This window comes from Chanos chanos, chromosome 6 (genome assembly GCF_902362185.1).
Source record: "Chanos chanos chromosome 6, fChaCha1.1, whole genome shotgun sequence".
Classification (NCBI taxonomy): domain Eukaryota; kingdom Metazoa; phylum Chordata; class Actinopteri; order Gonorynchiformes; family Chanidae; genus Chanos; species Chanos chanos.
This window is the reverse complement of record NC_044500.1, coordinates 2004477-2021076: the sequence shown is the minus strand read 5'-3', so window position 1 is coordinate 2021076 and position 16600 is coordinate 2004477. Positions and strand designations below refer to the sequence as shown.

At 39.1% G+C, this 16600-nt stretch overlaps 1 protein-coding gene across 1 annotated transcript; it reads right to left on the bottom strand.

Annotated features, from left to right (window-relative positions):
* Positions 1-300: 300 nt before the first annotated feature.
* Positions 301-5606, bottom strand: LOC115815724 (cationic trypsin-like). The gene is made up of 5 exons (XM_030778718.1): positions 5552-5606; positions 5091-5259; positions 2171-2406; positions 1898-2091; positions 301-515 (listed from the first exon to the last, which is right to left on the bottom strand). The coding sequence occupies exons 1-5, from the start codon at positions 5604-5606 to the stop codon at positions 360-362; spliced, it is 810 nt and encodes a 269-aa protein (XP_030634578.1). The 3' UTR covers positions 301-359.
* Positions 5607-16600: the final 10994 nt, after the last annotated feature.

Below are 16600 nucleotides of genomic sequence, written 5' to 3'. Positions count from 1 at the left end.
GAACACAAAACACAGCAAATATACACACAGAACACAAAACACAGCAAATATACACACAGAACACAATAAATATACACACAGAACACAAAACACAGTAAATATACACACGGAACACAAAACACAGTAAATATACACACGCAATCAAAACACAACAAAATAAACACACACATGCCAGCAAAACACAGTAAATATACACACAGAAAACAAAACACAATAAGACCACTGGAACAGAAAAGACAGAGAGACAGTTTGATGCTCTTAGGGAGATGAGGAATCTTTTTATTATCAGACAGCTTTAAAACACTCACTGATTTCACTCAGTCACATCATTCATGTGATACAAATGACAGATTCGTTGTTTATTGAATACCAGCTGTAGTTTTGATCCATTCTGTAAAGGAACAGACATCCATAAAGCGAGACTCCACTTCTGGGTCTCCATGGCCTTCAACAGTCACTCCATACAGTACTGGAGTTCCATTCTCATTATAGACCAGACTTCCCCCAGAATCACCCTGAAGTGAAGACAGAGGAAGAGAGAAAAAACAGTGTTAGTGAATATTAACATCATCACGACATTTCTGTCTAACATCACTGCAGCACTGTTTCACAAATACATTCAATATTTTTCACTTTACCATGGAGAGAAATGACAGCTGAGAACAAAAGAAAAAAAAATCCGTGTAGAGTGTTGTGAGGGGAGGGAGAGTATTTTATCAGAGTGAATGACAGCTGACATCTACATCAAACAGTTTTGGACTCAAAAAGAGTTTTGTTAAAATGTGTTTGTTCCAGTCTGCCGGAAAACAGATTCCTAAAGACAAATCACAGTCACATAATAATGAACAAATAAACAAGTAGCAAAATTAAATAGATCTGACTACCCCCCTCCCCCCCAGTGTATGTTGTGTGAAAACACTGCAGTGGATTCAGTGTCCAGGGTTCCAGTGTATGTTGTGTGAAAACACTGCAGTGGATTCAGTGTCCAGGGTTTCAGCAGACGGCCCTTCACTGCCCTCATCAGATTGATCACAGAAACTACCCCTGTTTCCCCTCAGACAGACATTACAGAGACCTGTTTAAATACAAACACATGCTTACAGACACAGAGACCTGTTTAAACACAAACACATACTGACAGAGACACAGACCTGTTTAAATACAGACACATACTTACAGAGACAGAGACCTGTTTAAATACAAACACATACTGACAGAGACAGAGACCTGTTTAAACACAAACACATACTTACAGAGACAGAGACCTGTTTAAATACAAACACATACTGACAGAGACAGAGACCTGTTTAAATACAAACACATACTTACAGAGACAGAGATCTGTTTAAATACAAACACATACTTACAGAGACAGAGATCTGTTTAAACACAAACACATACTGACAGAGACACAGACCTGTTTAAATACAAACACATACTTACAGAGACAGACCTGTTTTGAATACAAACACATACTTACAGAGACAGAGATCTGTTTAAACACAAACACATACTTACAGAGACAGAGACCTGTTTAAACACAAACACATACTGACAGAGACAGAGACCTGTTTAAATACAAACACATACTGACAGAGACAGAGAGCTGTTTAAATACAAACACATACTGACAGAGACAGAGAGCTGTTTAAATACAAACACATACTTACAGAGACAGAGACCTGTTTTGAATACAAACACATACTTACAGAGACAGAGATCTGTTTAAATACAAACACATACTGACAGAGACACAGACCTGTTTAAATACAAACACATACTTACAGAGACAGACCTGTTTAAATACAAACACATACTTACAGAGACAGAGACCTGTTTAAATACAAACACATACTTACAGAGACAGAGATCTGTTTAAACACAAACACATACTTACAGAGACAGCTGCTCCACCAGCATTAACTTTCCCTTTTTTCTGACCATGTTCACCTTTGGCACAAATGACTTTCTCTTGGCCATATTTAATCAGCTGTTTCTCAGTGGCAGTAAACGGGACACATTCAGCTTGAAGTTTCATATCCGCACACTGCAGATGCTTGGGTATATCCAATTTGAATGCATTCTTGAAAGCTTTGGAGTAAAAGAGATGTCAGATATTGGCTCCTAGCAAGACACATCACATCACATTTACTGTGTCATTAAAACTCACATCCTTTTTTTTTCGTAGAAGACCAGCCCATCAGCCTGTACGTCTCTGTATTTGGGGCGGGGCAGTTAGTCGGCAGACCAATCGTCGTCAGTCCAGTTTCTGATGTCACAGGCAGTTCAAAGAGTGCCATGTCTTGTTGAACGTTAGTTAACTCGGCAATCTTGGCATCTTTTTTGTAAACTGGGCCCACTTCCTTTTTAGATCCACCATGTTTGCCTAAGATCACATTAAATTTCCTGAGAAAAGAAAAGGAAAATAAATTAAAAACACACTTGCACTATCTACGAGCAATTTATATGTTCCGTCCATAAGTAGCAGTCAAGACAAAACTGTAAACTGTAAATATACAAGCACCCATTTAAGTAGTGAGTTTATTTTAAATACACTATATAAAATAACACCGTGCATTAATATATGCTTATAAGCATTTGTTCTGATCTTCATATAACATTATGACATTATAACATTTACATTACAGTTATTCATTTAGCTGATGTTTTTTATCCAAAGTGACTTCAAAGGCATGCAGAATAAAAACCAAGCATGTAGCCATTAAGGAGCAGAGTGAACTCAACTGTGAGCTCCCTGTAAGACCAGACAGACAGACATGCAGGAAAAGCTGAAGGAAGAGAGAGAGTGAACAGAAGACAGATAAGAGGAGAAACACACACACACACATACTGTAGTGGGCACTTCCTGTTAATAAAAGATCCATAACCGTGACCGCAGCCACAGAAAAAGATCCATAACCGTGACCGCAGCCACAGAAAAAGATCCATAACCGTGACCGCAGCCACAGAAAAAAGTTTTTTTTTGTTTCATCGTTGACAGACATGTCTTATATAAGATGAAAATATAGGAGCATCAGCATTATTAGCTAACGGAGTGTCAGAGTAAAAGCAGTGATGACAGGTATATAGGATGTTATGAACAATGATTAATGTGTAATAATGTTCCATTGGTTGATCTGAAAGCACAATCAGGGATTTAAACTTGACGTGGGCAGATACAGGGAGTCACTGGAGGGAGATGAGGAGGGTGTGACCTGTGGCTGCTTTGGCTGATTGAAGACCAGACGTGCAGCAACATTTTGAATCATCAGGAGGAGTTTGGTAGTGCACGCTGGTAAACCTGCCAGGAGAGAGTGACAGTAATCCAGTCCTGAGATTACAAGAGCCTGGAAAAGAAGTTGGTCTGTATACTCTGACAGATATGGTCTGAGTTTCCTCATGTTGTACTGGGTGAACCTGCAGGATCACTTCAGGCTCAGTTAGAGGTCATTTAGAGTCAGCTGGTCGGCTACCATCACTCTGAGTAAGAGTGAGGAAGAGACGAGCTGGACAGAGGTGTTACAATGAATCAATATCCCTAATTAAAGTCTCAAAGGGCTTTACATGCCCACAACAAACAAAGCAGGGTGGCACCCCCTGACTTAATCCCCATAGCGGGCAAGAAAAAACTCCCTGAAAACCCAGGTGTAACAGAGAAAAATTGGAAGAAATCTTGAGAAGGACCACAGAGAGAGGAGACCCCTTCATGGCCAGACAGGTGTGCAATAGGAGCTGACCCAGTGGGCAATTACAAGCAATACAATCATAAAGCAGAAAACACACTAGCAGACAAACTGACGAGAACCAAAGCAGGATGAGGGGGGTGGCGATGAAGAGGAGACTGACAGGGAGGGATGAAGAGGACGGCGGAGGGAGAGGGCACACTTGGGAGGAAGACACTCACACAAGGCATTCATATTCAAGCCTATGAGACACACACACACACACACACACACACACACACACACACACACAGAAGATGGGGGGTGGGGGGGGCGTATTAGTGGGGTATCCGAACTTAATAAAGCAAATAAAGAATCTAGTGCATAGATGCATTAACTGTGATTAGTTATCACAGACAGTGGAGAACAGGTTTAGTTAGAGAGAACAGCACAGTCGATTTAAGCCTATCGCACTATTTTTAAGCAACATCGCTAGTACTGTATAAGTATCACTAGAATACTATGCTAATAGCACCAGGTAGGCAAAACAATTTCAGTTTAAACAAATGGTAGAGTCCAAGATGGTCACTGAGTCAGTTGAATTGGCTGTAAAACAAAGGGCTGTCTGGGATGACAAGTGTCCTGTGATTAAACATGACGTTCTGTTACATAAACCGACCTCAACCCCTAAAGGGTTTACACAGAAATAGCAGACCCCGTGTAACTGCCCGACTTTCTTGCTCCCAGATTTTGCCCGGAATTCCGAAATCCGGACGTTCGGTCTGCAACACGCAAAAATAGTTAACGACACTGCCCAATTTCCATGTTGTTTTACGACATTACATCATATTTCTGCGTCGCCTGCCCGATTTACAATATTTCTTTTAGGCCATATTTCATAACTATACTATTGTTTATGCTATGCTAATGTGCTAAGCCTTCAGAGAATCTTTGAAAAAAAAAACAGTACTTCAATTACATTATCAGTAAATGCTAACACTCCATCTCTCAGTGAAAACAATACGTGTTCTTTGTGCCATAAACTATTTACAGTATAGATCTGGCACTGCTGGAACACGTCACATAGCGTGACCAAGCTTTGGATACCGCACATGCGTATTGCAGTCTGGACTTCCGGACTTTCGTACTTCCGGCAAAATCGGACAGCTCTCAAAATCAACGACACATGTGTGTTGCAGATCAGACTTCTGGATTTCGTTATTCCGGGGAAAATCTGGGTTTCGAGGAAAATTGGGCATTTACTCATTTAAACTTTAGAGTGAATCTTTCATATCAATCTTTGGCCTGATATACCCATCACATTACATCGCATCACATCACATCATACACTCTATAAAGAGAAATGGTATGTTAAAAGAAAAAGTTAGAGAAATGTTTTTTTTTTATGGAGAAATGTTTTACTCTTACTCCTCTAGGCAGTGTGCAGCAGTGAGGACCCATTTTGGACTGACTAGATTTCCTCCACACAAACTGGTTTTCAGAATAGTTGACACAAGAAGCACATAATGCTTCCCTTCACTAGGACCACAATCTACACCATTTAACACTCTCTTCTGGACATGGTCCATAGTGGAAACTGAGAGAGAGAGAGAGAGAGAGAGAGAGAGAGAGAGAGAGAAATCACATCTCACAAATCTAAAATGAATGTTTATCTGTTCTATGTTAAAACACCATTACAGAATTTGAACAGAAATATGTATCTAACCATCCCTGTCATTTAACACCAGGAGAAAAAGAATCATTAGTGTGTAATTGTGAGTCAGGATAAAGTGTATAGAGAATCATTAGTGTGTAATTGTGTCAGGATAAAGTGTTTAAATGCTGTTATATTATTGAAGAAGGTTTTAGAATAGAAATATTTTCCTCACCGTCTGACAGCAGGAGCAGGAGAAGAATAAAGTTCTTCATCATGGTCTTCATCATGACACCCAGACACTGATCTCTGACTTCACATCTGTCTGGTTCTTAACTTCTCTTTATCACCTTCTCATCTCACTCCGACCAATCAGCTTCACAGGATTTTATCCACAGAATTACACTGGCCAATGGCTGTGGAGAACTGCAGCAACGTGTAGTTTGTGAATGCAAATTAAGTGATGGAGGTTACATTGCAAGTTCATTAGCGTGACGTATTTAATATTTTAAAACACAAATGAGAAGCATGTTTAGTCACAAAGACTCAACATTTCAGAGTGATAAAATCAGACCCAAGTTCAATGTGGAACAGCTCAAAAGAGAAAAAAACTATTAAAACACAATGGACAACATAAATCCAGTCAATTTCCATCAACACTGTCTGTCATAATCTTAAAATTCTGGCATAATTTCTCATAAACAACATTCATTCAAACAGTTCACATTATCTCTGGCTATGTCTTAAACCATTTTGACAATGTAAGTGCATTATTCTCTGTACAGTAAACTTAACCCATAGATTCACACATCAAATCTGTCCCACACAAACAGGCGTTACAGAGTAGAGTATTTTAACAACATATCAAAAACACAGTCAGTGGTCAGTGTATTAAACAAACCTGTCCTATTGGATTCACTCATCTAGTGCTGAATGAACTCTCCACTCTCTCTGTATGACCTTTGTTCATTTTCTCTCTATATACACATTTCTATCAGTCAGTCCATCGGAATGAAACACTACATGAGTGATTTTATAAAGCTCATATATTCTCACATATATTAGATTCTATTATTCCTCTCAGTCTGTGTGAGTGAAGTGAATGTTTTCTCTGAGTCAGTGAATCTTTTCACACTATGATCTGCCCGACTTTACCAGGGAATGCGTGTGTGACCAGAGAGGAGACATGTACATGTAACAACTGCAAAATAACAACATACACAGTGAAATAGTGAATATATTTTTTTTATTTGGTAACTTTATTCGTATTATGGGACTGTGTGATAGTAGATTGACTAGTAGACTGTGTATTTTTAACAGTGTTTGATACAGCCATTTAATTAGCAATAAAAACTGTATAAAGCTCTCAGAGACCACTGGTCATTAGTTTGTGTGAAACAGTTGTAATGTAGAGAGAGCACATCTGACATAAGAACTGTCCTACAGTTAAACAATAAAACACAGTGTGTTTGACAAAAATGTCCTCTGAATCCTGCTGTAAAGTTTACTGACATGGTCTCCTCTAAACAACCTTCACCTAACCTCCATAACTAATGTCCCACACAGGACTAATCTAAACACTAAGTAAACGACACACTCTAAGTGACACATCTAAAGAATTTACACATTTACTCTGTAACCATAGTGAACACATGTAATCGTGACAATGTTACGGTGACAGTGAAAATATATGTATGGTGTAAATCAGAGGCCTCTTCCAGTGAAACGTTCTGTGTGTCTGTCCTGTTATGAACAGGGATGATCGGAAATGAACTTAATCATTTGTGTTTGTGATATCTGATATTTTTTTAAAAAGGCTTTTGTCTTTTCTTTGTGAGAGCTGTTCTGAGAACAGTTGTGTCACATAAGTTTGTTCTCCTACATTCTATTAAAATAATTGATATTTGTGTTGATTGACAGTCAGTGGGTTCAGGGCTCTAAGTAAAGAGTGTGTGTGTGTGTGTGTGTGTACTCATGTCTGTGTGAATGACCTGTGACCTGAGAGAAATTTGGTCTGTATATCAGTCAGGTGTCTGCTGGGCCAGTGTAGCGTGTTCATGGGTGTGACAGAGAAGCATGACAAGATTAATTTATGCACCAGAATGTACCAGAATGTTCTGGAAGTATCAGATATGGTCTGGAGATTAAGGCATTTGTCTTTTCTTTATGTGAGCTGTTCTGAGAACAGTTATGACACTCACTCAATAAGTTTGTTCTCCTACATTCTATTAAAATAAACTCACCTGAGTCTCTGGTCTGACTGCTCTCTCTGCTTCACACTGGTGTCTGACTTCTTCAACAAGAGGACTCCTGTATCTAACTGACATTACCCAGCCCTGAGAAAACCTCACATAAACTATGTGTTTTGCATTTTAACTTAACGGTCAGACCATTAACAGAGCTATTAAAGTAAAACATGTCTCATAGCTCTTCACACCTCTTCATTTCCCTTTATGACATGACACTTTCCAAGTAATTTATCAGGAGCTCAGTGGATGGTGTTAACCTGCTCTGGTGGTAAAACTGTCTCTGGTTATTGTAGCTGAAGGCTCTTGACGCTCCAGTGCGATTGTGAAGAATATAAAAACATACATTACAAATATGTTTGAAATTAGAAAAACAGTCCTGAGAAACCTTGAAGACCATCATTACACGTTAATACAGGTAAAGACCTCACCTCAAAATTCTAACATTTCAGGTTCTGCTTCACTGACACTTTGGACGGCAATATTGAATATGTTATTGATGACTCAACTGGACACATAATAATTCTATCAATACTGATGTGTTATTGAACACTGAAACTCAATCGAATCAGCTTCAGGTTTTTATTTACATTTTATTCATGTTATTATATGTATATTTTGATTATATGAAATTCACCTTATGAACATCCTCTCTGTTTTACCGGCAGCAAAATTCCCAACAACATCGTGATAAAACCAGGCCAAAAAGCAGAAATACACACACACATGCACACACACACACACACACACACACACACACACACATACAGAGCGAGGCAGAGAGAGAGAGAGACTGTCAGTTCCCCAAGTCCGTACACTCACTAACACTAACACATACAGCCACTAACACACACACTCACTGACACTAACACATACAGCCACTAACACACACACTCACTGACACTAACACATACAGCCACTAACACACACACTCACTGACACTAACACATACAGCCACTAACACACACACTCACTGACACTAACACATACAGCCACTAACACATACACTCACTGACACTAACACATACAGCCACTAACACACACACTCACTGACACTAACACATACAGCCACTATCACATACACTCACTGACACTAACACATACAGCCACTAACACACACACTCACTGACACTAACACATACAGCCACTAACACACACACTCACTGACACTAACACATACAGCCACTAACACATACACTCACTGACACTAACACATACAGCCACTAACACATACACTCACTAACACATGCACTCACTAACACTAACACATGCACTCACTAACACAGTCACTAACACATACACTCACTAACCCCCACTGACTGCAGTGACCTCACATGAAGCCGTCTATCTCACTCCCTCTAGAGTATTCTCATTGTTTTTTTTATCCATTTCCTCTTAATACCTTAACCAGTCTGAAGAGGTTGATCTCCCCTGTTTGAGTCCTGGTTCTTCTCAAGGGTTTTGTCTGGTCCATTTAGTGGAAGCTGTCAGTGCTGTGACTTCAGTCTTGTTCAGTGAGGGTCTGATGTCTGGTGTCCAGTAAAGCTTCTCTGTGACAATGAGAGAGTTAAAATAAGTTTGATTTTCTGTGACAATGAGAGACTTAAAATAAGTTTGATTTTCTGTGACAATGAGAGACTTAAAATAAGTTTGATTTTCTGTGACAATGAGAGAGTTAAAATAAGTTTGATTTTCTGTGACAATGAGAGACTTAAAATAAGTTTGATTTTCTGTGACAATGAGAGACTTAAAATAAGTTTGATTTTCTGTGACAATGAGAGACTTAAAATAAGTTTGATTTTCTGTGACAATGAGAGACTTAAAATAAGTTTGATTTTCTGTGACAATGAGAGACTTAAAATAAGTTTGATTTTCTGTGACAATGAGAGACTTAAAATAAGTTTGATTTTCTGTGACAATGAGAGACTTAAAATAAGTTTGATTTTCTGTGACAATGAGAGACTTAAAATAAGTTTGATTTTCTGTGACAATGAGAGACTTAAAATAAGTTTGATTTTCTGTGACAATGAGAGACTTAAAATAAGTTTGATTTTCTGTGACAATGAGAGACTTAAAATAAGTTTGATTTTCTGTGACAATGAGAGAGTTAAAATAAGTTTGATTTTCTGTGACAATGAGAGACTTAAAATAAGTTTGATTTTCTGTGACAATGAGAGAGTTAAAATAAGTTTGATTTTCTGTGACTGCTCATTGGTGATTTTGCTTTCAGTCAAGGAAAATGAAAAAGAGAAGAACCTGTTACGGGCTGTTTGAATCAGAGAATGGGTTTCAAGCACAGGCTTCAGAGCTGTGTGTGTGTGTGTGTGTGTGTGTGTGTGTGTTCTCTGACTGTAAATTTGAGAATGTTTTTTAATCCTTTCCAACATACCACACATCAACTTTGACCCTGGTTTTAGGTCAGTTCAGGTATGGGTGAAAACTAAAGCCCATTGGGGTCAGAGGTCTCTCTGCTCCGTCCTGTCAGAGAGATGGAAGCCACAGCATCTCAGTAAAGTTACCAGTGCATGAGTTCTCTGCATGACTGTAATTCATAAAAACTCTGAACTGCTCAACTCCGCCCATGACCAGTACACTACACACAGGTGAACCAGCACTGAACTGTTAAATTTATGATGGGATAAGATGTGGCAGGTTGTAAAATATAAAACAGAGACAAAGAGAACCTTCGCTGAGAGAGAGATTACAGTCTGATCTGTTTTACCTGTCACAACCGTCTCTATTCACGTGATGTCACAAATTAACTTTTTATAGTTCTCACAATAGCACTGCAATTTATCAAACTAGTGACAATACGTCTGCAAACACTTGTGTCTAAGCATCAGTAACAGAGTAAGACCATCATAATATTACTTCATTTTTAACTGTCTTTGCAGCAGTGTTGGTCAGTTCATGGCCCACTGACTTCTTCATGCATTGACTTATGTCACACACATATGGACTGGTCTAGTCTACACACACAGTATAGACAGTATTAATAGACATGTCTAGTCTACACACACAGTATAGGTCACATTAACCTGTAAACATCTCCACCTGGAGGAGTCTGGTGAGTCTCTCTACTGGTGGGGTTTTGTCTGAACTCCCAGTGATTTCAGACACCAAACACTTTCTACATTAAACACAAGTTTGGACTCAGCAACATCACTGGAGACATGCAACTCTTTATAGTGAAATGTGTGTTTCCTATCACACTGTATACATCTCTCTCTCCCCCTCTCTCTCTCTCTCTCTCTCTCTAATTTTGAACTGCAAATACCTCCCCCCTTTCCACACACACCACTCAACATGCAAATATCCTCAAAGTCAACGTGGGCAGTGACCATGTCACCTGACTAACAGATCAGCCAATCAAATGGCCACAAACTTCTCTACATCGCTGTTAGTGTCAGGCCTTTGTCACCCTCCACATTCAGTTTAGTCTGTCAGTACAGCACAATCTTCACCAGTTCACTAATCACCAGATCATTGGTCTCGTTGTCAAATCAACACATTCACTTATTTCTTCTCCTTCTGGTCATTATTTACATGTGTATATATACACCCATGGTTTTCTTTGTGTTACTTGTGAAGTTTCACAGACTCCTGTGTTTCTGATTCATAATGATTTTCTCTGTATCTGAATCCCTGTCAGTCTTTACCTGTCTAATGTCATTATGCCTGTTTAACCTCATTTTATGTGTTTAGCCTCATTTTACCTGTTTTACCTTTTTAACCTGTTTTACCTTTTTAACCTGTTTTAACTGTTTAACCTCATTTTACCTGCTTAACCTCGTTTCAGCTGTTCAACCTTGTTTTACCTGTTTAACTTTGTTTTGCCTCTTTAACCTCTGTAATGTCTGGTGCGTTGGAACTAGTCAAATAACCTGTTATTTGACTATGATTTAATCTGACCTCCTGTAATCTATTTACTAGTAATCTGACCTCTGTCAGTTTCACTTGTGTTTCACTTCTAATAAACATCTTGTTCCCCACATGCATCCAGTCTTCACACCATATGTGACATTTAGGATGAACCATCGACAACTGGACTGACTGACTTTTCCATGTCTCCTCCTCTCTCTCTCTCTCCACTGGTCCAGAACTCATCATCTCTGACTGCACAGTTCCAGAGAAATGATCTGTCAGACGAGTGTGTGACCTGTGGAGTTAATCAGTGGGTTTTCATCAGCATTTACAGACATGTGTGTGACCTGTGGAGTTAATCAGTGGGTTTTCATCAGCATTTACAGACATGTCTGTGACCTGTGGAGTTAATCAGTGGGTTTTCAGGTGACACTGTAATTCTCACTGTCAGTCCCTGTCTGATCACAGACCTGTGGTGTTTAGTCTGTTCTTTAAGACAAGAGGAACAGACCAGAGAGAAAGTTACCATCAGTCATACAGATATATTATTAATAAGGACTTTATTAGGACATATAATCATATGATATGTATATCTTATAGCATTACATGTTATAATATAATCATATGTTAAAGATATTTTACAACCTATCATATCATAAAAGTAGCATATAATGTTATGTAAATGTAATTAATATCATATTTACAATAATGTTATATACTATAATGATATTTGACTGTAACAAATGACAGGGCTCAGTGTCTCTCAGATTTTATGTGTGAAAATAACTTTTTTTTCGTGAGCAGAGTATGAATGTTGATGTGGTTTGTCCATTAGACACTACTGCCCTCTAGTGGAGTGGTTCGTTATATAACCCAGTAGCAGCCTGAAAGGAGCAGTGCTTCTTTCAAAATTAATAACAGACAGCAGAAGAACCAGATGATTGAACCAAACTTTACCCAGACTTGTGTGAAAATGTGCTGATTTTGGGCAGTTTCTTTACCTTCCTAAGACACATTTTCTCCTGATGCCAGGTTAAATGAATCTCAGGTCAGACTGTTGTGTTATTTTTATAATTACCTGTAGGGAGCGCTGCAGAGTAGGTTTCTCATTTAACTGGACAACTTAAAGTTAAAAGTCAAAACTGTCCATCAGGAGAAGAGAGGGAACATTCTGGACTGTGACACACTGCGATTCTTGTCTTAATGTGATGCAGTAAAGTCAGACAGTGATGTGTTAGTGTTATGGTAGTGATATGGTAGTGCTATTGCATTGACATGGTAGTGATATGGTAGTGGGTGTCATGCTGGTATGAGTGTATCAGTCACAGTTGTATTGCTGGGGTTTTTACACATTAACCTGCTCTCTTCTCTTTGTGTGAGTGGTCGATGTCTGCGCCTACTTCCTGGATGTGGCGCCTTCCCTAGGCCGGCTGACTGGCTTTGTGCCCTGCTGTCCCTGGCCCTGCTCCCCCCACGGGGCCCTGCTCCTCCTGCGCCCTCCTCAGCCACTAGTCTTGCAACATTCATGCTTCTATAAAATTATTTTCCTCATTTCATTTGTTAAGTGCTGATACTCCAATAATGCTCTACCTCCCTCCCTCTTCTCCTGCATGGCTGTGGCTCATCTTTTCGAGCATGAGTGCCTGGTTTGAATGTGCCTACTTTCTTCTTAGTTGTGCCTCCCCTCCCTCCCTGTCATCTCTCTCTTCATCGTCATCCCTATGGCTGCTGCGGCTTCGTGGCTTCCTGCACTGTGTCGTCCACCCCAACTGAGCCCCATGCTGTCTTGTCATTCTTCATACTGCCGACTAGTTGTGTTCTCATTTTCATTATCACTGTGTTGTTTGTAATTTGACCACTGGGTCGGCACCTTTTGCACACCTGGCTGGCCTAGAAGGGGTCTCCTCTCTCTCTGTGATCCTTCTCAAGGTTTCTCTTATTTTTCCCTAGCATCTGTTTTTTTTTTGAGGAGTTTTTTCTTGCCCACTGTGAGGATCAAGTGAGGGGGTGCCACCCTGCTCTAGTTGTTGTAATCCTGTGGGCATGTAAAGCCCTTTGAGACTGTAAACAGTGATATTGGGCTTTAAATAAACTTAAACTCAAACTATCATGTCCTTTCCATAGCACTCATATGTCACTATCATGTCACTACCATGTCACTACCATGTCACTACCATAACACTACCATGACACGACCATGTCAGAGTCACCAATGTGTTGAGAATGGTCTGTCACTCAAATCATATCCAGTAAATATCCATATCCATTAAACACAAACACATACTTACAGAGACACAGACCTGTTTAAATACAGACACATACTTACAGAGACAGAGACCTGTTTAAACACAAACACATACTTACAGAGACAGAGACCTGTTTAAACACAAACACATACTTACAGAGACAGAGACCTGTTTAAACACAAACACATACTTACAGAGACAGACCTGTTTAAATACAAACACATACTTACAGAGACAGAGACCTGTTTACACACAAACACATACTTACAGAGACAGACCTGTTTAAATACAGACACATACTTACAGAGATAGAGACCTGTTTAAACACAAACACATACTTACAGAGACAGAGACCTGTTTAAATTCAAACACATACTTACAGAGACAGAGATCTGTTTAAATGTCCTCATCTATCTGTCTATCCTTTAACCACATTTCTCTTCATTCTGCAAAGGTTTAGCATGCAATACCTTGATAAAACTGATGTCTGTGTCTTGATGGGGTTATTTAATTAGCAAGGTGGACAACATCTCACCTGAGATAAGAATTAAGAATTTATTAAGTGTCGTGAAGTTTTCTTGATGTGCACGTGTGTGGAACCTCTGGACTTTCATACTTACAGGGAAATTGGGCAGCCTAGGAAAATCGGGCAGTTACAGAAGGGCGGCCTGTGGAGCTGTACCCCCAAAAAAGTAACTTTCTTGGGGTTAACTGAAAGTTGCATTTTTGGGGGTACAGCTCCATAGGCCGCCATTCATTCTTGACTTACTCGCAAGCACCCTTTATGTAACAGGAAGTTCTGAAAGTGGAAGTTCTCTCTGTAAGAACCCTGTAACTGCCCGATTTTCCCAGGCTGCCCGATTTCCCTGGAAGTACAAAAGTCCAGAGGTTCAGTCTGCCACACACACATTATGAGCCATTTTATGGCTTTATGGCTTTATGGCATTTACGACCATGAGTGGCATGCACAGTAACAACAGCAAAATATACCTTCAACTCGGCTTTATTTTAATTTCATTTCCCAATTCATGTATCGTGTAGATATGCAAAGAACACGGCAGTCAAACCATTTTAATGACTACGTGGAGCAGTTATTAACGCCACCGTGACTGGTTAGCGTAATATTACATTCACCATCAGTCATAAATCTTTAAATGACCAACCAGCATACTTTAGCAGAATTCTAGTGTTTTATGTGCAAAATCACCCTCCCCGTAAGAAAAACGACATGACATTAGTTTTTTTTTTAATTCTGATATATAATCGATACTATATTTGCGAAAATAAAATTTGGACTTTTTTGTCTAGAAGCTGGTGTGAATAATTATTTTAGCCGTTAAGCACCATTCAGTCACATTCCTTGAGGATTCTCGCGTGAGCGCCCTCTAGGTGAATTGCTGCCAATTTCGGTACAATGGCATTAATAGGAAGAGGACAGGCCCTTTGCAGATGGGCTCTGGTTACAGTAATGTTGTTTACAGTGCACAATGTGCGCATGCAGAACCCAGATTCCGAATCTCTAGGGAAACTGAACGGCACTCAACTGCATGTTCTTTAGTTGCAAACAGATCTGTCCACGTTCACTATTCACCGAAAATTTAGCATGTTCAATGAACGAGCTCTTTTAGCCCTTTTAAGTTTCAAGTTTCAAGTTTCATGCACAACACTGCTGATCACTGTGTTTTTGGGAGGTCACAGTGCTTGGGAGGCTTTGTTGGGGGGAAAGTTCATATTTGTCCATTTATTAGTGGTTTAGTTTTATTTACAGTTTTTTTTACAATCGCTAACATCCTTTTGTCCAATCTATAGTCACATTTTCAAAACTCTAAACACAATTAGCACAACATCCATCTGATTTACTGTAAGCTGTGTAAAATAGACCAACCACAGCTGATTCCAATCTCATTTGGAGACACAGCCGGGTGTTGAAGTTCTTTCAATTACATGTACATACACAGTAAAAAGGACACTTTTTGGATTGATTTTGTTCAATGTGGATACAGAACAAAACAGAGGAGCAGAAAGAGAAAAAATAACATCTGGACAAGGGAGAAGAGGAGGACCAGGGAGAGGAGTAGTTTACTGAATTAGTGTAATTTGATTTTTACACATTTGGAACCAAAGGTCATGTATGTTGGATATTTGGTTGATCACTGGCAGTAATTTCATGTTGCTAATAAAGCTTTTACTGCAGCAATTCTGTCACTTACGTTTTTTTTTCTACTGTACATTCTATAAAGTAAAGATGACTCATTCACTTTTAGATAATATGTTGGCAAAAATGCACATGTCTGACACTCAACCAAAACATTTAGAGTGGTATACAGTAAAATGAGACTGAATTATAAAAAGCAATGGATTTCATATTGTCTGTTGTATTCAGGTACCCGTAGAACTGAAACATGAATTGTAATGCAGTTTTTGAAATGGCGTCAACTGTCTGTATTTTGAAAGTCATTGTGCTATGACTGACTATATGTTCCTCTTGGATAGAAAAAATGTGCTTGTGTTTGGAAAGAATGATTTGATACTGAGTTGGGTTTGCTGTGTTTTGACAGAGTCGGTGTATGTAGAGAACTTTTTTTTTGCATTTTGAAACGTAGAGTTGGTGTTTAATGGACAACATGCGGCTAATTGTGTGATGTAGGTGTGTTGCGGCGTTAAGAATTTAGAAAAAGTATTTTAAGTATAAAGGTTAATGCTAGTTAGCGACTGTAAAAAAATGTATTATTTCAGTCACTTCATTAAATTATTTACGTTTACTTGTGACCTTCACAGTCTGGTTTCCTGATCTATATGTATGATCTGTTGAACGTGTCTATTGTATATTTTACACTGAGAATGTAGACAAGTGTAATGTCTACTTATAACTCTGTCTCCCCAAAGTTATCACTGTATAATACATGCAGTACATCACAGCTGAACCAG

Coding starts and splice junctions, on each gene's coding strand:
- LOC115815724 (XM_030778718.1), bottom strand. CDS start 5,606: ATGATGAAGACCATGATGAAGAACTTTATTCTTCTCCTGCTCCTGCTG. Junction 5,260..5,551: donor CCTGCTCCTGCTGTCAGACG/GTGAGGAAAATA, acceptor TCTCTCTCTCAG/TTTCCACTATGGACCATGTC. Junction 516..1,897: donor CTGGTGGAGCAGCTGTCTCT/GTAAGTATGTGT, acceptor TCTTCACTTCAG/GGTGATTCTGGGGGAAGTCT.